The sequence below is a fragment of the Necator americanus genome, chromosome I, assembly GCF_031761385.1.
Source record: "Necator americanus strain Aroian chromosome I, whole genome shotgun sequence".
Taxonomy (NCBI): Eukaryota; Metazoa; Nematoda; class Chromadorea; order Rhabditida; family Ancylostomatidae; genus Necator; species Necator americanus.
Window position 1 is genome coordinate 23,370,897 of NC_087371.1, and position 23,686 is coordinate 23,394,582.

At 40.7% G+C, this 23,686-nt stretch overlaps 1 protein-coding gene across 1 annotated transcript; it reads left to right on the forward strand.

The window, feature by feature from the left end:
- Positions 1–6,383: 6,383 nt before the first annotated feature.
- Positions 6,384–21,694, forward strand: RB195_006607 (uncharacterized protein; the record flags this gene model as incomplete). The annotated part of the gene is made up of 20 exons (XM_064179788.1): positions 6,384–6,413; positions 6,490–6,540; positions 7,746–7,940; positions 13,674–13,727; positions 13,858–13,998; positions 14,072–14,138; positions 14,618–14,712; positions 14,772–14,912; positions 14,982–15,130; positions 15,705–15,866; positions 17,469–17,613; positions 17,662–17,771; positions 18,060–18,146; positions 18,291–18,447; positions 18,508–18,666; positions 19,186–19,355; positions 19,422–19,533; positions 19,587–19,667; positions 21,450–21,538; positions 21,598–21,694. The coding sequence occupies 20 exons, from the start codon at positions 6,384–6,386 to the stop codon at positions 21,692–21,694; spliced, it is 2,292 nt and encodes a 763-aa protein (XP_064036718.1).
- Between the last annotated feature and the right edge of the window lie 1,992 nt (positions 21,695–23,686).

Sequence of the window (23,686 nt, forward strand, 5' to 3'; positions counted from 1 at the left end):
ACCATTTTATGTTGACGGGGTGTTCTGAAAAAGTTGAGTTGAACGTGATTAAGACCGGCGTGTACCGGTCGTGCTTCGATGCTCTCACACAGGCACCACCACCACCACCACCGATCGGGTACACCACCGCGTTATCGAATCGATCCGTGTCTGATAAGAAAATCACTACACGGAAATAGTGTTTTACGTTGGTGTAGGGAAAACAGCAAAAGCTACCATAAGAAAGGTAGTTCCACTGCAGAACAATTATATTTGTTGTGCATTGGTACGGTGACAAGTTACTATCTCGTTTAGTTGTAACAATTTCTTTTGGCCAACAAGGTGGCGCTTTCGAAAACACTTAGTTATACGGGGAAAAGGTATGGAATGTGAAAAAAGCGATGACACTAGTTTGATGCTTCTTTTTTTCTTGCTTGTCTCAGGAAACAAGGACTTCACTTGCTTCTTCAGAAGCCCAAAGGGATTCTAAACATGCAGAGAAGATGAAGAAGTATCGTTAAGCGAGTTCTGTTGGAACAAAATATCCCTTGATGTCAAAGCGTACTGTAGGTGGTAGTCTTCGTGCAACAGAAAATACTGAGAGAGCGCTAGAGGATGTGAGGAAGAGGAGATGATGTTGACTGCGAAATATACTTCGTTTTGATGATTAAGCTGATGATTTGTTGCTAGGACATTATCGGAATGACGTTGGACAGGAAGAAGATAGAAATCCGTTGAAATGTATAGAAATTAGCTGCTTTAGTTAGCTAATTATATTCAAAATGCATTTTTTTGGTTTTTTACGTTAAGAGTTGACACTGAAATTACCAAAATTGGAGTAGTATAAGTTAGAAATGGTAGAAGCAATAGTCTGAAAAAGTTTGGACATAAATTAGAACCCAGACAGGAGTCTCCTTAGGGGAAAGAGAAGAAAATGTGCATCTTGAGGAGAATTCGGGCAGAGGATCCGATTAGAAAGCCGCCACCCAATTAAAGAGTACGATCTCTGGTATGATAAGCGGCCGAAATGAGTCATAAGCTGTCACTCATTACTCATAATACGGAAGTCGTTTCATTTCATAAACAGCCGAAAATATGATGTACCAACATATGATAAACATCAATAAGAGATAGCTGAGACACCGATGAGGTGCTATCGTGAGCTGGCGCTGCGAAAACAATCAGAAACTAGTTGAGAGAATGGGGAGGAGCCGCAAGGTCAAATCACAAATCGTATCAAATGTGCTGGCATTTCGCCAATTGGTCGGAGTAAACTTCTTCGTTGCCGGAATCCGACACCTACTGTAAAGGACAGGAGTAGCAGCGAAAAAATGACAGATAACACCGATAGGTGACAGCAATTCGAATTCATCCGAGCATCCACGCTCGACGCGACTTCTTTGGATATGCTGCTTCAATGGTAATGATGCGCCACGTAAGGATCGAAGGATACTGCGCGGTTATGATAGCTATCAGTTCGAGTCATCAATCAACCGATTGCGCACACCTATCCGTCTTTCGTTCCTTATCTTCGCATAACAAAAAAATATGATATTTGGTCTGCCTGAAACAAAATGTACTTTCGAAAAGTCCACGAAAGGTGTTGTTAGTCCAATGTACCCAATGCTTCGCACAACAATGCTTCACTATTCGCTTTTCTTTTGTCGACAAGCGCACTTCAAAACAAGTTTTCTGGCAAATTCTGCGGTCATCAAGCGTTTCCGCCATTTGCTTCAAAATTGCAACGACATTGAAGTGGCAAACAGGAAACTGAACAATCGTCTGAATCTATTATTGATTGGCTTTGATTACCATGAGTGCTTTTTTGCTCACTTAGAGCTCGAATAAATGGACTCTTTCAAGAGTTTGAAAAACCAGGAGTCTTTTCGAAAATAATTTCTGCAGATGCCTGTTTTAAAAAATTTTGACTGGTGGGTAGTATCCATTTTGAAATGGTCTTATTGATTCATCAGTTTTTATTGATATTGAAATTTTATGCGAGGAACCCAGTTTTGCTTCCTAGCAGTCAAATATGTAGTTTTGAGTCCTAGAGAATTTGAGAATTTGGGTTATAAAGAGCTTAATTAATCAGTTATTTAAAGTTAAGTAGAACTGAGAAACTTGAACTAAGCATAATGATAAAACTTACCTTTTCTCGCGAAATAGAATTTCACTTCGAAATCTTTGCTTTATCTAATTTCCTTCTGGCACTTTTTCGAACCTCTCATTTGGAGGAACTCCAAAGAGCGAGCGGCTACGCACATAGTACGGCCACAGATGACGGATAGTGGATGAACATGTAGACACAAAAAACATACTCATTCATCTGTCTGTTTATTTGTACGCAGATTATATTCTGCATTTAATTAGGCCAAAAATCGATAATTAAGTTAATGGATGGTTTAAGGGAGGAAAGTTGGACTACATCCAGTAAATAAGTACCATTATATAGAAACATTTTTAGGGCTTTGATAAAAACGAGGCTGTCGAAACTGCAGAAAACTCAACAACCAAGTTTCACAGAAATGTCGTTGGCATAAGAAGAAAACATTAGATCCAGTACCCAAATATCAACGTTCCAAGAAGAAAGGACTTGGAGATTTTCAAGTACCATTGTCTTTCCGTAAGTCATCGGCGGAGTGTTTACCATACGAAATTAGCCCATTTGAATCCAGGTAGACGTCCGTCGCCTGGATACATTATAAATACCAATAATATTACAGTTTTAATTTGGAAGATTCATTCAGAAAACCTAGGTTATCGTGCTATTTTTTTTTTCGTCAAAATGAAGACCACAGTGACACAGCTCTGTTCGTAAAATGGATCTAAGCTGGTCTTAGAAGCTTTTGCTGATGAGCAGACGCAGCGATTCAAGAAATTCCTGTTTGGCGTCACTGGCTCGGCCACGATGAGACCATATTGGCCACAAAACGCCCTTTTATGATGATGAAGATGAAATTTTATGCAGGAAATGTGACGGCGGGAAGTATAGTCGGGTCAATACGACATGAAACACGAGTGTAGTTGATGTGCATTTGCGTACGCGCTCGAAACGGCGCTGTGGAGGCAGCAGTTGGAACCGAGGTGGGCCCGTCGCCAACTGCAGCGATGGGTGGTGCCAGCAAGGATTTCACCACGCTCCTAGCCACTACGTTCCACCGAAGCGCCTCGAAAGAAGCCGCGTACGCAATTGCATACGTGTTTCATGTCGTTTTGACCCTACTATATAGTCGGGTCAAAGCGACATGAAGCACGATGCAGTTGCGTAAGCGGCTGCGCACGATGCTTCGTGGTGGAGATAGCGGTTGGAATCGAGGTGGAACCATCGCCAACTGCAGCAATGAACGGTGGTAATAAGGCTCCTTACTCAATTCTAACCGCTACGCCCCTCCGCACCGCTTCAAGCGGAAATGCATACGGAACTACACCGTGCTTCATATCGTTTTTACTGTACTGTAGGTGAGAGGTTGGAGGTTGCTTACTGTCCCCATCCAGACGAGTGCAAGTGAAAAGGAAAACTATTAAGGCCTACTATAAAAATTATTTCCTTTGAAGAAATAACAGACCATGAAAAAGACTTCAAAGAAAAAAGAGTAGCGATACTCGCTGAGACGATACTGGAGAGAAATATATGCTGTCTTCCCAGGATAGAAGATGAGTTCACTTCTTTCAAAGACGACAAGCTTTCAAGTCTCATGAAAGTATCGCTGGAATAGTACCGACGTGCTCTCTTTTCATCGGTGATGATGTCAGTGTACAATGGTGATGCTGTTGTACAAAATCGCAGTTTCTTTATGTGTCGAGTAGGTGGTCGTAGTTGTTGAAGCCTTCCATGATCGTTTTTGTGTCAACTGGATCGAAGGACTTCACTTAGGGGAGAAAGAGCATAGCGGCTTCTTGAACGCTGGGGATACTTACGTGGCGGTATATATTTGGTCAGTCGTTCCAAGTATTTCTCGAAGACTTGCGTGCTGGTTAACCTTGTCCTAATGTTCTTCTCGTCCTACTTAGAATTAGTTTTGTAAAGAGCCTGTAGATGATAGACATTAGTCAAAAGTCATGTTGATTCCCTTTCTTATGCAGTAACACGTTAAAGGGGCGGGTGTAATGTTGCGGTTAGAAGTTCCGCTTCCTGCACGATCGATCGGAGGTTCGAATTCGCCCTAGTGCACACCAAGCATTTCATCCCTCCGGAGGTCGATAAGTTGGTACCAGACCTGACTGGAAGGATAAAAACACTGACTTGACATATCGGCTGCTCCCGCAAGTCACTGTATAGGCCTTACTTGAAGTTACTTAACAACTAGAAGCTCCTAAATGCTTTTCCACAAATTGTTTTCATTGGAGTATCACGGTTTGCATGGAGCTCGAAATGAAGCTACTGTTTTAAATACTGTTCACTCCTGTGAGGAGACCAAATAAATCCATTGTAATGCAGTTTATCTCGATTCGTCTTGTATACTGTTGTTTACTGTACTGCCGGAAAAAATCTGTTAAACTACGACTAAATATCAGCTTCTGGATATTCCTGTGATTCTGAGGTGTATAACGTAACGTTATAGGAGGACGTAACAGGAAAAATGATGTGTCATTTTTCTTGTTACGTCTTCTTCAGTGTTTTAATTATTTGATGTATCAAGTTAATTAAAGCGGGGAAGAAGACGCAACAGGAAAAATGTGTCACCTAACTACGTAATTAAATAGTCGAATTGCACCGATTAGCGTGGTAATATATGGAATATGTGGTTACTCTATCTGGATTGGGGTGGGTGTGGCGCACTTGCACCAAGAGGTCCAGCTGGAACTACACAGTGAATGGTCCAAAACCGCCTTAGAGCTATGCAGCGAAATCCTCTGCCCCTTCATCCCTCCCTCTCGATTCCCTCCTCTCTCTTAACGGATTAGTACCTGAGTTGTCCACGAGGATAAAAAATCTGACTTCATACATCGGCCAGCAAGTTATTGTATAGGCTAAACATGCTTTCGTAAACCTCAAGCGATTCTGAAATTCTGAAGATGAAGTGGACGCCTTTGCGCATGCTTAAGGGATTTGCCTGGGATTGAACCGCAGGCAATTCGTCCTTTATCTTTTCGTCTGGAATAACCTTACAATGTTGTGTAAGTAGGAGTATAACTTTTCCACTATGTTTCTACTTTTACTAGGGATCGTAGTACTTGTTTTAATCTTCCCAAGTTCATCACGGAGGAACAGAGTGCAAGCTGTGAAGAAAGTAAAATAGACGATCTTTGTGCTGAAAATGAAGTCACTTCTGTTTGTTCCGCGTTTGCTTGCAAAATGATAGAATAGTGTTAATACAGTTATTTCATTTTAGTACTTGTGTATTTGTTACGCCCTGTACAAGAGTTTTTCGAGTTTTTTTTTTTAACTTTATAGGTTGGGGTCCAGATTTATGCGCCGAGCATACATACATTAACACAATTTCACTGTTTTGTGCACAAATATGATTTAATTTTTTTTTCAGACGTTATTCAACTTATGAGATAGATGTAGCGGAGCCGGTAAGGGGTTCGTCTGTGACTGCACACTTTATGATTTGGAACCGCTCTAGAGCCAACCGGCCTTTCATCCCTCGATAAAATGGTACCACTTCTGTCTCGGAGGGCACATAAACACACTGACTTGACACATCGCTTCGCCCCTGTAGTTCATTGTAGGGATGCACGCGTGTTCATATACCTAAAACGATTCTGAATTAAAGTGAACGCGTTAGTGACTGGATTGATATGCCAAACACATCATTCTTTTTATTCAACTTATTTGATTTGAACTTCTACTCTACGAATTGTATTTTTTTGAGCAACCTGTGCAGTATTCTATGCTGTTGTAGATTTCGCCTTCTCGCTCCTTTTTTTTGCAGAGACAATTTTCAGTATTGTTCGAAAAAAAATAATGGCTTCTATAATGTGAAGGAGTGTTGCACAGTTACAACATCTCATTAGCACGACTGCGACGGTTTTGGGACGGCTTTGGCTTAGCTTTGCCATATCAGCTCATCGCTATGGTTACGAAAAGATGACACTCTCTGAAAATCGCAAACTCGGCCACGATTTCCTCGGCACTCAATTAGAATCCCTTTCTGTAGGAAGCCTGTTTACCTTTTTCTGGAAGATTAAACACTTCCGCTTTTTTGTCTCCTGGAGAAAGCTGATGCCTTTCGTTTCTCTTTTGTCAATTCTTAATTTTTTCATCCTTTGAGCGATTAATGGTAGAAGATATCTGATTATCAAAGGGAGTAGCGTAGCGCATGACTTGCAATTTTCCAGAGGAAGAAGCCCAATTATATGCTTTTGAAGCCGTATGGACGACTACCTCTTAGGATTGTCTAGTCAATAGTGGCTGGCTCAAACTTCCATCAACGCCTGATCCAAGTGTTCGTTGGCGAATGTTCCCACCTATACGGAGACAAAAAGAGGTGATTGTAGTTTCCTACTTTCTCTTAGGGATTTCCCAAGATTGTCTGTATATCTCCCTAAATCCTCTCCTTCTAGGCTCACTCTGCATCGTCCAACCGCTTCTCTTCTTATCGTCGTCCGTCGTTGGTAATTTCATAATTAGCCTTTCTAACTGGAGTACTTTTACTATGGGTGCCAGAATGAGCCAAAATAGGGAGAAAAACAAAATTTACTTCTTTATTTTTCGACGTTGAAGGCAGCATATCATGAAAATGACGATGTTGTGGTTTGTGGCGACAATATAGAGTTTGAGTTTTTCACTACGAGTATGAGCATGGCCACTCCCAGTTCCTCCCAAAATGGTCCTGTAAAAATAGCAAAGGAAACGGCTTCGGTTCCTGCAAGACACGATAGAACACACTCTCGTACACGCGCCGCATCCACGAGCGCGTAGTCGAAAATCAATGAGGTCTCCTCAGCAAACTGTTCAAGTAAACCCAACGAAGAGGTTAGTGAGGGTACCGGAACGTGTGCAAAGGTGGCGATTTCTAATGTATCTCGTAGGAGTTGAGGTGGTTGCCGCGCAGTTTTTCAGGACGATTAAAGAAAATCGATGCGGGTATAGCGCAGTCGGTAAGAGGTTTCGCTGTGACTGCACGATCGATCGGTGGTTTAAAATCGCTTCAGTGCAAATCAAGGCTTCATCCCTCTGGGGTCGATAACTTGGCACCAGACAAGTTTGGGAGAATAAAAACAATGACTTGAAACATCTGCCGCCCCCCGCTAGTCATTGTGAAGCTGCACACGGGCGCATAACGTCGAACGATTCTGAATTGTGTTGAATGCGTTTGCACGTCCCCAGCGGACTGATTAACGGCAAACACTTCACTCTTTATCCTCTAGGGGAAATTAGGCGTGGCCACGCCCATACTCGTAATCTACAACACTGGCTCCATATCGTCCTACAAAGACCTTAACATCGTAAATTTCGTGATATTTTGCCTTTGAAGTAGTTAATCTTCTCCATATCACTGTCTGTGCATTTCTTACAAGTCGCCCGGTCTGTTTCCTTGGGGATTGAGAAATTTCCGAACTTTGACTATCTAACCATTTTTATTACTGATTTGAGATATACTTCTGGCTGGGAACTCCTCTCTCGTGTGTTTCTGTGAATTTGTCTCTGTCGTGATAATTGCCGTTTACTCGGTGCTGTCTCGACCAAGACACAAGAAAACCTCTTTTATTGAAACCTCACAGAACGCATTTTATTTCAGAAAGTAGGGAGATATTCATGCCAACTACACGGATAAAAGTGTTCCAGCGCTCAATCTGAAGTTGAAATTGCTATTCAGAGTCCTGATCAGAGAATGGTGGATATGACAGAGGAGCGCGTTGTGCAATATCTCAGGGATAATCCATCAGTGCTCGAGAACTACGTCACTGGTCCTAACATCTCGTCTGACACGTTCCAAAAATGGATGCATCGACGTAATAACTGGAATCACTTACGAAGAGATGCAAGAAGAATTTTTAATGGAGCGTGGGGGGTGAGTGGAGCATCTGTCTCTTAATACATTTCATAAAATACTTCATGCTCCATTTATAACAAAATACTCGCACAAACGGACACGAGATCCCCACTGAATATAGCGCTGATGAATCCCTAGGAAACAGGGATTGAGAGGCTTCTTGGGGTAAAGCCGATGCGGAAAAGTGGATAAATACCACAAAGAAAAACACCTCTCTATCCTATCCAGATGGTATAGGGGTGATGGCGCGCGGATATAGTCGATGTAAATTATGCTTTTTACTGTAGAATATATGACAAATAGATAACTCAGGCAGATAAAGCAAAAAAAAAAATCATTGCAAAATTGAAAAATTCATAATGATTAATAAAACCTTGACTGAGCACATATCGAGAGAGTCTCACATCAAGGACATTCAATCTCGTTTTTCTAATAAGTAACCAAAACACAATGATCATCTGATCTAAGAACCTCTGGCCGACATTCGGTGGGTTCCACCTGGTGAGCGCGACGCGTCCGCCGCAACGCTTGCTCTGTCTTTCTGTTCTTCCTCTGTCACACACACATCACACCCACTTTCTTTTGCTTCTTCTTTTGTTTTACACAGTTGAACCAAGTTGACTTGACCACATCCTTAGTGCATTTTATTAATTCTTTAATCATTCACTGGTACTCTCAATTGATAACCAACCATCTTTGTAAATTAACCGTCTACTCGCAGAATTTTTTTATAGTAAATTTTTACTCTCCTTAAACTAATACTCGCATGAAAAATCATCCTTTCTGATATCCATATCTCGTTTCTGAAGACAAGATGTCTTTCTTGCATTGATAACACTCTACTGTTATGCAGTTCATAGTTTTTTTTTCTCGGAAAAAAAAAACTAAAAACTGCATAACAAGAGAATGTTGCCAATGCAAAAATGCAGATACATTTTTTCTTTCTTTTCTCTAGTTACTTTCACTTTAATTCATTAAATCTTTAAAATTTTAATCTTCAGTACGATAATAGTATTAATTATATTATAGTATTGATTTATTGTAATATTCTGTTAAGCTCAACCGAATCATCTCGTGCTTAATAATTCTTAGTGAGCCTTTTATTAGCTAATATCTATTAATTCACAAGCTATAGCCACATTTAGGCCATGGACTAAACCCTTTCTGTCGACCGGATGCGTCACGTGTTTGACTACAACTGGAAGCCGTTGGGGTTTTATGAACGCGTGTCCGTAGTCGGCTCAAAACGACAATCAAAGGCAAGGTGCAGTTGCGTAAGCGGTTGCGCTCGAGGCAGCGCGGTGGAGAGGGCGGTTGGAATCGAAGTGGGACCATCGGGAACACTAGCAATGAACAGTGGGAGAAATGGTCCATCAATCCTAACCGCTCCACCGCACGGCTTCATGCGCAGCCACTTACGCAACTACACAGTACTTCACGTCGCAGAGACTCCACCATAGCTCATGCAATGAGTTGGAGGGGCTATCGATGCAGCAGGTCAGCGTCTTTACCCCCTCAGAGTCTGTTACCATTGTTTTGGAGAGATGAAGTGGCTGGTTGGCACTAGAGCGGTTTCGAACCACTTATTGATCGACCAGTCGGACCTCTTACTAAATAAACTACGCCCGATCTCTATCTCTGTTGTTCAACATACATTCTCTCTTATTTTTCCTTTGAGTCACAACTTGTTTTATTTTCATTTAACGCCGATGAAGGATTATAGTGTGTCCAAATTCTCTCATATACCCAATCCTTTCTTGCTAATTATTATAAGAACACATAGTATCAACCCTTAATGGTCGCTTAGAATGATTCTGTAAAAAATCCGACAAACCGATCTCCACTAACCACTTATCAAACTTCTATTTTTATACATGCCCGAGTAAAGCGCGGTGATGAGACACGAGCCCACTATCCTTTCAGCGTTGCTGCCAGTTCAATTAAATGGAAATTTCCTGTGTTTCGAAAAAACAAAGTTGGAAATTAGCTGAGAAACGAACAACAATTGTGAAATTCTACAAGAGTTTCATTTCAACATGCACCAGGAGCGAGTTCATTTTGACAATTTCGTGATCAATTGACTACTCCATTTGACGATATCTGAATTATTTCAAAACATGTGCTTATCTATGTATTTACACATTTGTTTAATTAATTTGTTTATAATTTTTGTCGCGAGTTTTGGTATTTGCTATCAACGTTGTCTGTAAACAACAGCACACGACGAAAATAAGTAAATCCAGCTCCCATCGTGCGACTCTACTTACGATCCATTTCATAAGAGAGATATTACATTAATGAATGCTACCGTGTTGTTATATTAGCCGAGAAAAATTATATTATAAAAATTACTGTAAAAAAACAGTGGAATCTCACTAGCTATATAACCCGCACTGTTTTACTTTGCACATGCAAAGTGAAGGAGCTTCATATATTGCAAAAAGGTGCTATCGTCCAGTACCATGCCAGAGCCCGTACCTTGAGACATCGAATCTCGGTTCGAGGGAAACAATGAATAATTGGTAAGACACATCCGTTTCGTATTACTGCAGCTGCCGGTCGCTGTCAAGTGAACTCCATCAAGCCGCTCCATCCAGACTTCTGCGATATCTGCATGTACCGTTTGTTGCATTGCAAGAAACACGCATGTGGGATCGCTCTCTCATCGACAATTACACCATCTACCACGGCGATGCAGCATGCAACTGATAAAAGGAAGGTAGGAGGCTGCGCAATAGCTGTTAGGGATGATTATAACAACCTGGTCGAGTAGTTTGGATCAAAGTCGTCAAGATGCACCTTTGTAACTCAAACTCTGGATCTTAAGTGCTTATACACCTAAGGAAACCGCTGAGGACTACAACAACGACGCGTTTTACAATGAAACCAATACGTTGATACACCAGATACCAAAACAGCGGACCATTGTAAAACTGTGAATTGATGCGGATGTATAGATGGATCTTGAACAAAGATCCGATGTGCTTGGAAAATGGTTCCATCCCACGGGGAAGCATCGGACAAAGGAATTCATCTGATATACCTTTGCGAGCGGACGAACCTCATCTGCATCCAGGTTCAATAAGTATCAACGACACCAGCAGCTTGGACAAACATTTAACGCCAGATACCTCGGCAGAAAGACCACGACTCTTAATCCTTAGGTAGATTACGTCTTGACAAGAAAGTCCTTTTGTCGGAAATCCGAAAGTCTTCACCTCTCTGGGGCATCGCATTCCAACCGCCTATTTCTTCTCAGCTTGATGATGCGGGAGAAGTAGTCTCGGAGTTCAGCAGCAAGCAGCACTAACTGAAAGTCGACTTGGCTGCTCTCAACGACGATGAATACAGAAAAAAGTTTCGCCAACGAGTCTCGATCAATATTGGATGACGAACCAAGAAAAGAGCGGACGCCGCTGACTCTTCCAATAAAAGCATACACGACGCTGCAACGAAAACGCTACCGACTTTAATATTGCAAAGAAGTTCGCCTTTGCATCTGCGGACACAAGATCTACGTACAATGTTTGTTGTCTGTGTGTTTACCCTGCACTTCTTTTGACTTCACCCAGAAAAGACGTCTGAGAACGACTTTGCACCGTCAGCTAAAACGTGATGTTGAGAGCGAGTGGATGTGAAAAGTGGAGGTGTTTGAAAAGGAGTGAGAGAACAAGAACCCGAGAAAAACCTATACTTTGCTAAGGCAGTATAGCGGCACAATGAAGAGGTGTTCGCCTGTGTTGAACACAGCCAGTCGGTGTCGGGGAGGTAACCCTGTCCGTCTGGACGAAACATTTTAACAATCCTGATCCCAGGAAGCACCGTTTGTCCCTGAACTCGTGCACGCCCAACGACCAACTATACAATAATCAGCGAAAAACCAAAAAAAAATCCGAAAAAATTAAACGGAGTTCTCATCATGTATCTATCTACCTAACAAATGAAGGATGGAAAATCTGGAACAAGCGCACAAAGTGCTGAGATCTCTTTCCTTCTGGGATTCGTGAGATGACGCAAATCATCTGTTTAATATGGCGAAATGAGATCTGACTCATAATTCTTATCCATTCATAATTCCTCGCTACAAGAAACTAACCAGGTAACCCAGGTCTCGGTAATGCCCAGGGAATTCCCGAGAATATATATGCTGCATATAATGTACAAGTTTTTGGCGAGGATCATTATGGGTCGAATAATGAAACATCGCGAAGAAACTACCCGTGAACAACCCTGCTTAGCCGTGATCCACCGACGACTGATCAGCTGTATATTGCGAGGAGAGTGATTGAAGTGTGGCAGCGGCATTCGAAGCCCATACAGCTGGCTTTTCTAGACTACGAAACAGCTTCTGCTTCTCCTCCCGTCCTATTAACGCCCTTCACGCGGTTGGAGTCCCAGGAAATTTCGTAAGCCTAGTAAATATGAATAGAAAAACAACTGTTACGTTTTTAACACCAGTTGGATGCACTACAGCACTCGGAATGCAAACTGGAGTGAGACAAGAAACCGTGACGGGATTAGTTCTGTTTATCTTTGACATAATGCAAAGAATAGTTGATCAGTGTCATGCTGACGTCACTTTAGCACCTTCTGCACGCCCCTTTGTGGATCTCGAATACGCAGACGATGTAATATTCACCTCTGGAAGCGCAAAGTTACAACATGTTGTTAGATTGTATCAAAATGAGCTGTAGCCTACGGACTGCGACTCCACCCTGATAAATGCATGTTGGTCTAATGGAGACCCTCAAGAAGAATCAGGGTGGACGGACAACCTAATGAACTGTTGGATGAATTATTTTATATGGGCTCTATACCATAACATCTACGAAGGAGATATTCAGCAAAGATGCGTTGAAGCCATTTCGACATTCAATTCATTCACAAGTCCCTCTGATCGACCTCTATTGCCGACGAAGTAAAGCTGCGAGTCTACCTATCTGCAGTTCGCCCTATCATGATTGACGGATCGGAGACTTAGGGATCTCCGTCGGTGATGACAGTAAAGCTTGAGTGAATGAAGAAAGCTGTTTAAATGACTGTTAGGCTACTTTTGGCCGATGGTGTGCCATAACGAAGAACTTTATGTGGAAGTGGATATGGTGTATCGGCGGATGACACTTGGAAGAAAATCAGCATCTTGCCCAGCATTCTGAAGTGGTCAGAAAAAAACCGTCTTCGGTGAGGAGATCATCTGATCAAATTGTCCTAAAGACTTAAGCTGGGGAAGGCCTCCCGGTCGTAGTAGAAGTTCTGGATGGAAGTGGTTAAGAAAGACCTCAGGACACTTGAGGTTGGCAGGCAGTTCAGTTGAGATGTAAACTAAAGATCGAATAATATGGGCTCGGATATGTTTGAGGGCGATGCACCCGCAAGGGAAGGGCCGAGTTGTTTGAGGGCAAAGTTGCGGGTAGCCACGTTAGGCCGTTAATACCTATCCGCCGATTAAGTCAAGTAAGTCACTTTAAAGCATGAAATAAAATCTTATACTACCGGAAATAAGTATATCTCTGTTTCTAATTCATTATAATCAAAAACTACGAGATCTTCCAAAACTAACGCACCAATTAATTAAAGCGGGCTCATGTGGGTGCAAATGGAGTTGATCCCTTTTGAAAAAAAGAAAACTTTGCTGCATGATATTCCTCAATTTTCAGTTTTCACAGTAAAGTTGCTTAAATGGCAAGGATAAGCGCGAATAGAATAGTATATCTAATATGTATAACTCTACAAGATGTTTTCCGTTTTCAGTCAGAAGATCTCGAGTCCAGACGCCGTATTATCCTGGACCACGGAGACGATCAGGTACTGTTGGCTTGTGTTAGGGCTAAACAGATCCGAGAAAAAAACGGCTTTGCCTCCGGTACATAACACGGGATATACTTATGAGCACTGACTAAATTCTTACCTTTACTATTACTTTTCTATTTTAAAGGTCCGGATTCTATATGAATTGGCGCAATGTTGTGCTCAAATCGCCAACACCGACCTCTGCGAATTATTTGTCCAGAACGAGGAGGGCGTTTTTCTTGTCTACAAGGAAATGGGCGAGAAGCCACAAATTAAATGTCGTAAAGTAAATGCACCTTTGAAACTTTGTTATTTTTTACTCATTTGATTCAAGTAACCAAAAATTTCGAATGGTTCAGGTGAAACGCGCTCGTAGAAATCCTATGCATCTACAGAAGTTGATCGATATCGACGAAGGAAATATTGGTGCTTCTTTAGCGTTTCTAATTTTTAAAAAGCACTTCAGATTACCTTGAATGCTATCATTTATCTTACAATGGCCCGAAGAATATCTTCAGAATTAGTCAAAAATATGCGCTAAAGGTTCTGTTTCTAACGATTTTTTCATTGTCTAATTAGCCAAAAATCTCCTCTTTTCTTTAAAAAAAAGCTTCCTTCTACGCCACGTCTACAACTCCTTTTTTTCTTTGTTGTCTGAACTGTCAGTGAATACAGTAACGTCAAAATTTTCGAGAATATCGACACCTAATCTTTACAATAAAAAAAGAATAGGCTTATTGTTCAACGGTCCAATAAGGCCTCACGCAGAAATATATGAATTTTGTTTGTATACATGCATATTTTGTTGGAATCTCCCACAATCCTTGTATTTCCGACCCTAACAATTCAGTGTATGACGCTTGAGTTTTCCACCTTTTAGAAGTTGAATTACGTTTTTTTTTAAGGAGAAATCCACTTCAATACGCCTGTCTCAGAACGGGACCGACAAATCATCAATGTGATTTGTACGTGGGCTGCAGCTTCACTGCACTATGCGCAGGTAAAGCAAGTCCTCTGTGGATTTACCTGGTTCTGTGGCACCACAAAATTTCTATTCAGGTAGCTGCTCAACTTGAGCGAACAGGTAGCAGCTCGGAAATTTTTGCTCGACAACGACGTCTTAACCAGTTTCTCCTTGACGTCGCGAAAAGTATCTTCCAGGATATCGTCTCCATGGACACGGTGATAATCAAGGTTATGGTAAGTCTAATTTACTATCTGAAACCCGAATTGAGCACAAGTCTCACTGTGATAGTGAAATTTTTGAAGAACTTCGCTGCAAAACTGGTCGATGCGGACAGAGCATCGTTGTTTCTTGTTGACAACAAAAATCATGAGCTCTACGCCAGAATATTCGACATTGGTAAAGGAAGCGAGGAACTGGAGAAGATTAACAAGGAAGGACATAAGGAAATTCGGTTAGCAAGCATTTGTTGAAGTGACTGAAAAGTAATGCAATCCTCTTTATGAAGACGAAACTCGGAAGAATTTTCGACACCGCTTATATCGAATAGTACAATGTAGTATTATGGATATGGTTCAGTACAGTTTGCAGCTAAAAAAAACAAGGAAATCGCAAAATACCTTAACAAATCCATTAATTGCATTGATAAGGAACACTCAGAGAGCTCCGTTTGCCCGACGAGACCACTCTTTACAGCCAGTAGTGGAACAAAAACTCATACAGTACACGTGCAAATAGTCAGTCCGTCATATAAATTGAGCACAATGAGAGCTCCTTATCCGTTTCACTTTTTGATCTGTGAGCTGTGAGCGGGTCGGGGGAAATGGGGTGGGAGTTTTGCATTTTTACTATGATTCCTAAAAGCTATGTCCGAAACTCTGTTATTGGAGAAAGTGCCCCAATGCTTTCTTCAAATGAAATTATTGTAAATTTCTACGTCTCTATTTTTAAACTCATTTTATAAACTCTTCGAATTTAGTTTTTTTAACGATGTTCTGTCCATAACTGCTTTACGGCCTCCGTTTCAGGTTCAGCATGAATCGAGGAATAGCAGGGCACGTGGCTTCAACTGGCGAGGGACTCAATATAGAGGATGCCTACGAGGATAGCAGGTTTAATCCTGAAGTGGACTCAAAGACTGGATACACTACAAAAACTATTCTTTGTATGCCGATATTCATTCGTGGCAAGTAGGTGCTTCCGATCCTTTAACTGAACGCACCCAACAACAGACAATGACTGGAGCAATTCGCTATTGTCTATTCGAATGTCTTCAAAATGGCGTAGTTATTTCGTACGTCGGATAAATTGATCAACCTTAGCGCATGCGATCTCTTTGTTGAATGTCCAAGCGGCATTTTTTGTTTTTGCCGTGAAACTTACGAATTAAGTTCACAATCCCATCCACTACTCTAGAGAATGAAAGGAATAACCTTTTTCAAACTCTGCTCTCAAATGAAATTCGCATTAACGGTGAAGGACAGCTGAATGTCACATTTGTGCACAGCGCTGCTCAATCTCAAAAGCTTAAAAAACGAAGAAGAAAAGAATTTTTACGTTTACAAAACGTACATTAGCATATATGGTTTTTTTGCAGGGATTTCTCCCGACTCTTTTCATTTTGAATTTCTTCCGCACACGAATTCAAACTAATGGCTAATGAAAGCAGTGACTGTACTTCATCTCGAACTAAAAAAGTATTTTATATCTAATACACTATAGGAAAACACTATAGCACCGCCAAACATCCAAAGAAGTCGAGAGGAAAAAAAAAACTAAGAATTTATTCAGAACTCAGAACAACTATTAAAATTAAAATAACTGCTCACGTCGAGATGTTCTGTGTTGCGTAGCTAAGCAAGATTCAACGGAAGCAAAAATAAAAACCATTTTTTTTAACATCCTTTAAAGGCAGGATACCACGAATCTGAAGTAGTGAGGGAATTCACTGGAAAAGCTAGAGATGGGGTTGTAGATTGGGGGATCAGGGGTTGTTGCGCTCATCTCTCCCCAATCATCCTAAAAAACGAGGTCGGAAGCGTTTCAGTTCCACGAGGTACGTTAGACCGCTCCTCCATGTACACGCTCCGAACGCCTAATTAGCTTACTTTTTGGTTTCACTTGAACAGATCGAAGATTAATGAGGTGAGGAGACCTCATCAATCTTCGACCGCTCGCATATGGTTGCGGCGGGCGCACAAAGGCGGTCTACAGCTCCATTCCTAGCTTTTTCCGCGGATTTCCTCACCACGTCAGATCCACGGTATGCTGCCTTCGATTAGTTGGAATAAATTGCAACAAGAATTGGAGGATGCGTAAAGTAATTAAGAAGAAAGGATCTTCTGCTTTTACACGGGTACTGAAGACGGGACGCTCTGAACAATAAATAACAGTAGAGATCCAAGTGGATTACCATCAGACTCTCACAATAGCTCTCTCTGTGTGAAACAACATTTAGAAATGTAAAAAGCGCATATTTAATTGTGCAATAGGAATCCCCACTGGCTTCGAGATGACGTCCTTTTCTGTTTTCCATAAATCTAATCCTCCTGTAATCTTGTATTTTGGGGAGAAAAACCGCCAAAATCGGACTGTGGTCTTCTTTACTTCGCTTTGTAATTGGGCAATATGAGTAATATTGTTTGATCGACACCTTCAGGACTTGTCTATGTGTTCGACTTCGATGAATTATTGCTTGAGGGTTATGAAGGAGTGTAGAGTATTACAGTGACTTCTGGGGGCGAGCCGATGTATCAAAATGTGTAATTGTTTAGTAAGAATAAAAATTGCAGTGTAATTGGCGTCGTGCAAATGGTGAACAAACACGAAGGTGTATTCACGAAAGCCGACGAGGACAGTTTTGAGGTGTTCGCTGTATATTGCGGATTAGCACTGCACCACGCTAAACTCTACGATAAAATCAGAAGATCTGAACAGGTACGTGTTTTCGGTGTGGGACTACTTTTTGAAAAACGTTACGTTTAGAAATATCGCGTCGCTTTGGAAGTTCTCGCTTATCATAGCGTGTGTAATAAAGATGAGGTGGCTAAGCTACAAAAGATGGAGATCAGGGACCGAGTGGAAGAGCTTGAGACGTGAGTTATTGCTTAGAAACTGGCCTACATTGCATTTTTCTCTTTGTTTTGCATTCCGTGCGCGCTTTCTATGGATAAGCACACAGGGCGTTCAACCAGCCGACCGCGACGCATCCCCAACCCTCGTTCTTTCTCTGCTTGACACCAACTCTCTCTTCTCACTGCTCTGTCGCAGTCAAATCCTTAACTGCTTCAATATATTTGGCCCCATTCATACATGTCTCGTGCCTCTTCCAGAAAAATGAAATATCTAGAGATATTTAGTCGTACTTCTAAAGATCACTTTAGCTTTGAATTCAACTATTTGCGTATGTCGGAGCTGGAGAAGCCACTGTACGCAATCGCTATGTTCAAAACATTATTCCAGGAGCAATTGTGAGCTGTTTATTTGTTTTTTTTTCATTAATTTGTCTGTTATTTTTGCGCTAAAGATTAATAGCTATTTTAGCTTAGTTTTAGCGCCTAGCTTTTAGCGCAAGTTTTGGCTATAGCTATTTTTTCTCGACGAACTAATTGCAGCCGTTATGATCGCGACGACTTGATTCGTTTTGTTCTCACTGTGAGGAAGAACTATCGACGAGTGGCGTATCATAACTGGGCGCATGGATGGTCCGTAGCTCATGCCATGTTTGTTTTGTTAATGCATACATCTCGTGACATCTTCAACACTCACGAGGTAACCTCACTTTAGTTAAATTTTGTCGCGAGATTATAGATCTAGGAAGTTTGTGTTAAGGCACTAGCGCTGTATGTGTCGTGTCTGTGTCATGACTTGGATCATCGTGGAAAAAACAACGCCTACATGAAATCAATGATGACACCGTTGGCTAGTATTTATACGACATCTGTAATGGAGCATCATCACTTCAATCAAACGGTGACCATCCTTCAACAAGTGCGTTTCAATCACAATTATTCTGCAGAACTTAGTGCAAATCTACCAAATTTTTCACTTTCGACTCTTGGTTTTTATGTTATGTCAGAAAATTTTCAAATTTGTTTAAATCAGGAACTCACATGGAAATTCCGTTAAGAAGAGCTTTCTGTATTACTTGGTACCGTTTCATATTCAATCCCTTTCGGTCTTTTGTTGCACTTTTTAATTTTGAATCTTTTTACGATGATTTAAAAAAGAATAAACGAAGTCTTTAAGTGTTATTTGAAAAACACCTTGTTAATCGTCATTTACACAGCCAGAAGAGAGCTAAAAAGGGATAAAGATGAAGGAAAACTTGAAAAAGGGTAGATCTAAAGAATCTATTTAAAACAAACTTGCTCTAGTATTAATTCTAGTTTCCTAACTTCTTTTTCGTTGCAAATTAAAAATTGGAATAGCTGACAATTGTTGGATAATAAAAATAAAGTAACAATACCAGGTGTAGTGCAAATACTCAGGTGATACAACAAATTACAGGATGGTCATAATATCCTGAAAACAATGAACTCATCCGACTATAAACAAGCGTTGTCCCTCATCAAGCACTGCATCCTCGCCACCGATCTCGCGCTATTCTTCACTAACAAAGCAGAACTTAACAAAATCCTCGACAGCGGCAAATACGATATCCATGACGAGCATCACCGGTAATAGTGCCACTTTTTCAAGGATTTTTATCCGACAGTCTTCAGAATTAACTTTATTTATTGAAGGAGACTGACTCAAGCGATTTTAATGACCGGTTGTGACCTGATCGCTTCCGCTAAGCCATGGTACATTCAGACGGAGACCGTGAAGGTCATATTCGAGGAGTTCTACGAGCAGGTGGGTTTTTAGTTTTTTTTTTTTGGATCGAGTACAATTTGCTTACGAATCAGGGTGACGCTGAACGACAGAACGGACGTGAACCGATCGCAATGATGGATCGTAACAAGGCACATGAACTTCCCCAGATGCAGGTTACGCTTCTGTCATTTTTGTTGCTTGCGCAGTACTCGAATTTCCTTAGCACCACTTTAATGGTTGGAATAGTGTGCAAGATCTATCAAATCATCCATTCATTTTTATCGTAGTACTATTAGAAAGCAATGTGACTTTCTAAAAATAGTGAAATTGTAACTGGATTGTTAGGACAAAAAAGGATAAAGTGTCTGACGCTAATCAATCCGCTTGGGATGCGCCCCCACGTTCACTTCAATTCAAAATCGTTTGAGGTTTACGAACGTGTAACTGGCCTATACAATGACTTGCGGTGGCTAACCGATGTGTCAAGTCAGTGTTTTTATCCTCCCAGACAAATCTGGTAACAATTTATCGACCCCGAAGGGATGAAAGGCTTGGCGAGCACTAGCACGGATCGACCGTGCGGGAAGCGGAACCTCTAACCGCCTGCGCTACACTCTCCCCAACTAGATTGTTAACTTTCAATATTCCATGTAACAATGGGTGTCAATGCTTCAAATCCTGAGAAGACAGACGCTATCTGGACATCTTCCCAGTTACAACTTGCTGTCTCACAGGAGAACACCAAACATATCGGAGTAGCTTGAGTTTGTTAATGATGTTTTTTTTACTAGTTGTACTATCTTTTGTAGTCAAAATAGCAAGGTATAATTGGGTAAAAACGACCTCAAGCTCGGAGAATTTCCATTGTGTAGCGACCGGTTAGGATCTCCTATTTGCAACTGTTGGTGCAATTCAGCTGGTTTTGCTAATGGTTCAACCGGCAGCTTCACTGCGCCGCTTCGAGCGCAGCATCTTACGCGACTGTAGGGAGTTTCAAGTAGTTATGACTATATCGGACCACACAATTTATGTGTGAGGGCATACCGTCACCGACGAATGTGTTCGACCGAATACGCGCTGTCGCTTTTGTGTGGAGAAAAGCAAAGAGGAGAAGGAGACAAGTCATGGTGTGCGTCAAGCAGAGACGGAACGTGCGTTGTGTGACGCGCGTCGAGCTCACCTGGTAGGACTCTTTCGGTGCTGACTACGGGGATGGAACAAGAAGAGATCTCAAAAAGACGTAAAACAGTTGCGGGATTGCGAAGCACAGTTTTTTTTTAACGACCAAATTGTGATTTTTTTCTGCTCTTTGCTCCAACTACTAACATTTCCACTAACACCTATTGTAATCTTCAAACAATGTCAAGATCTTACCATTCTTTGAGATTTTGGGATGGAAATTGTTCTTGGAAATTTCATTTGAAGGAGGAAAAAATCTCGACCACTCTCATCGTTTAGTCACACTTACGCGTCTAAAAGCGTCACGAATTCGTAATATTTGCAACTGTCCAAACAGATGCCCAGATGGAATTTTTCATGCATCACTAACACTGAACTAAACTGTAATTGTTTTTCTGAATTGTATTTCCAATATTTCACAAAGCAAACTATTCACTTTCCCTCAAACTCTTCCAAGCGACTCGAGGTGACGAGTGGAAATAGGTTTTCAGGCGCTTACCTCAGTGTAAACAGATCGTATTTGCCTCGTATTCATTTTTATTGACCATTTTGCTTTTTTTTACAAAAGTGCTGCTTCACCCCTATAGCATTTTCTTGGTGTGGTCGAGATAAAATTGTGGGACGTTGCCATCCCCCAACATTCAAAGAACTGAGAGTTACGCCACGTCTGGTCACAAATAAAAACAAGGAAAAATAAATAAAAAAAGAACAAATAAAAAAAAATAAAAAGAACAAATAAATAGAAAACAAGAACAAATAAAAACATCTCTTTTCAGGTAGGATTTATGCGTGGTATTTGTCTGCCATGTTATGAACTAGTCGCTAAAGTGATTCCGGATGCAGCGTTTCTGAGGGATCAGTGCGAGTGAGTCACTACGACGGATCGCTTCCTGCCAGCGAACCTAGCACACGTTCAATATTCAGGTACAACGCTAAGAAATGGGAGGAGTTGGCAGCCGAACAAGCGGAATTAAACAAACAAAAAACTGAAGAGACAACAATCGAGGAAGGAAAGGAGTGAAAAGAATTTTTGAATGTAAAATTTCAGTGACGAATTTTAAAATTTCTCAGTAATTGTGATGCAAAACAACAAGCATGTTTTGTTGGAGATGACTATGATCTGCCTTATTTTGGTGTGACGAACGAATAAAAATTATAACACAGTTGCGTATCACACTATTATTTTTATGCAGGAAGAGTTTGAACACCAAAATACTATCTACTGGACACTGAAAAGAGTTTGTAAGATCATCCAGTAACCAGTTCGACTAGGTCAGCCTAATATAGCATGGAAAGCGAGCGGTAGTGCTATTGTTATTTATTTTAGCGTTTATTAGTTATTTTATTAATCCACCAGTTAATGTCCTTTTTTTTCCTTATTACTGATCAATGAAAGTTAATAGTAGTGGTGTTTTCTGTAAAATTAGATTTGTGTTTTTTTAAGAACGCTTTCCTTCTCTTCTTTATACTATAAATTAAGGGGGTGGGTTTTCCTACTAACTTTCATTCTAATTTGGTCAATTTTTTTTTTCTCCTCATTAGTTATCACAGAATGATGTTTTAACATAAAATAACGTTCAAGACTACTTCCTAGTGATTTTTGAAAGAGAACGTTCCAAGCCAACTCACAAAAAAAATTTAAAAAAAATTAAAAAACCATTTTTTAAAAAAACAAAAAAAAAAAAAGGAGGAAAAAAAAAAAAAAAAAAAAAAACATAAAGGTGAAGAGCAAAGCGCCAAGTGGTTACGGCTATGAAACGGCTGAACCATTTACCTTTATGACAGCTCATAGCACTTGTTCAGTTTCCTCACGAAAAAACAAAAATTATCCCCTGCGTTTCCTTTCTAAGGTATGGCATGCTACCAAACTTGGGCGAGCGTAAGATGGCGTCGAAGTTTAGGTGTGTATAGATTTCTTGTTGTTTTTAAAAAAATAAAAATATTTTATTAAAATTTTTTTTTTTATAAAAAAAAAAAAAAATATTTTATATTTTTTTTAAACGCTAGTCATTTGGATCGACTGAACAACCTCTAAAGTTTACAGTCTCACGCGAATTATATGGGTTTTCTTTTCGAATTTCGTGACACACAGACAAACAAACAAACAAATAAACAAACACACACATACACACGCACGCACACACACGCGCGCACACACACACACGCGCACGCGCACACACACACACAAGGACTAAGCTGGTTATTATATATCATGATTATTACTTACTTATTTACTTTTTATACTATTCCTACTACTTTCATTCTATTTTGGTCGTTTTCTCCTCTTATTTGAAATTAAAAAAAAATTAAAAAATTTTTAAAAAAAAAAAAAAAAAAAAAAACAGCTCATAGCACTTGTTCAGTTTCCTCACGAAGAAACAAAAATACCCCTGCTATAGTAGCATTACATACAGTAGGCGTAGAATGAGTTGTAGTACGAAAACGCGTAGGGCGATGTCCTGCACAAACCTCTCTTTACAGTACGCGAAAAACTCCTCAGAGCTCTTTTATTCCAGCTTTTTATGGCTTTCCATCATTATTTCTTCGTGTACTAACGCGTGGATTGGATTGTGCGGTCTTAATCTGGTTATTTTCCATTAGTTCTTTCCATTGTTTTCCTCTTATGGCGCTTCTAACATCTCGTTCTGCACGGTGTGTTTGTGAACAATTGGAATTTTCCCGGTCACAGCGCCAAGAAAAGCTTTCTCACTTGTTCAATACTTTCGCCTGATCCTAGAGCATCTCCTCAAGAGTGTGATTCCCAATGATTGGACTTCTGCCCTACTTTTTCTAACTAACTGTAGCTGTGCAAAGTTAGCCTTCGTCTAGAACGTTATTTAAAATTTTACTGAGTTTGCAACAGTTACAACGAAAGCTAGTCATGCACAATTAGATGAAAATCTTGGATAGGATATCTTGCCTTTCTTATGCTTAATCTTACCCTTCCAACGTACATACGGACTCTTGAAGGCATCACTCCACGAATCAGGGGTAGTACGGATTTCAGGTGGAG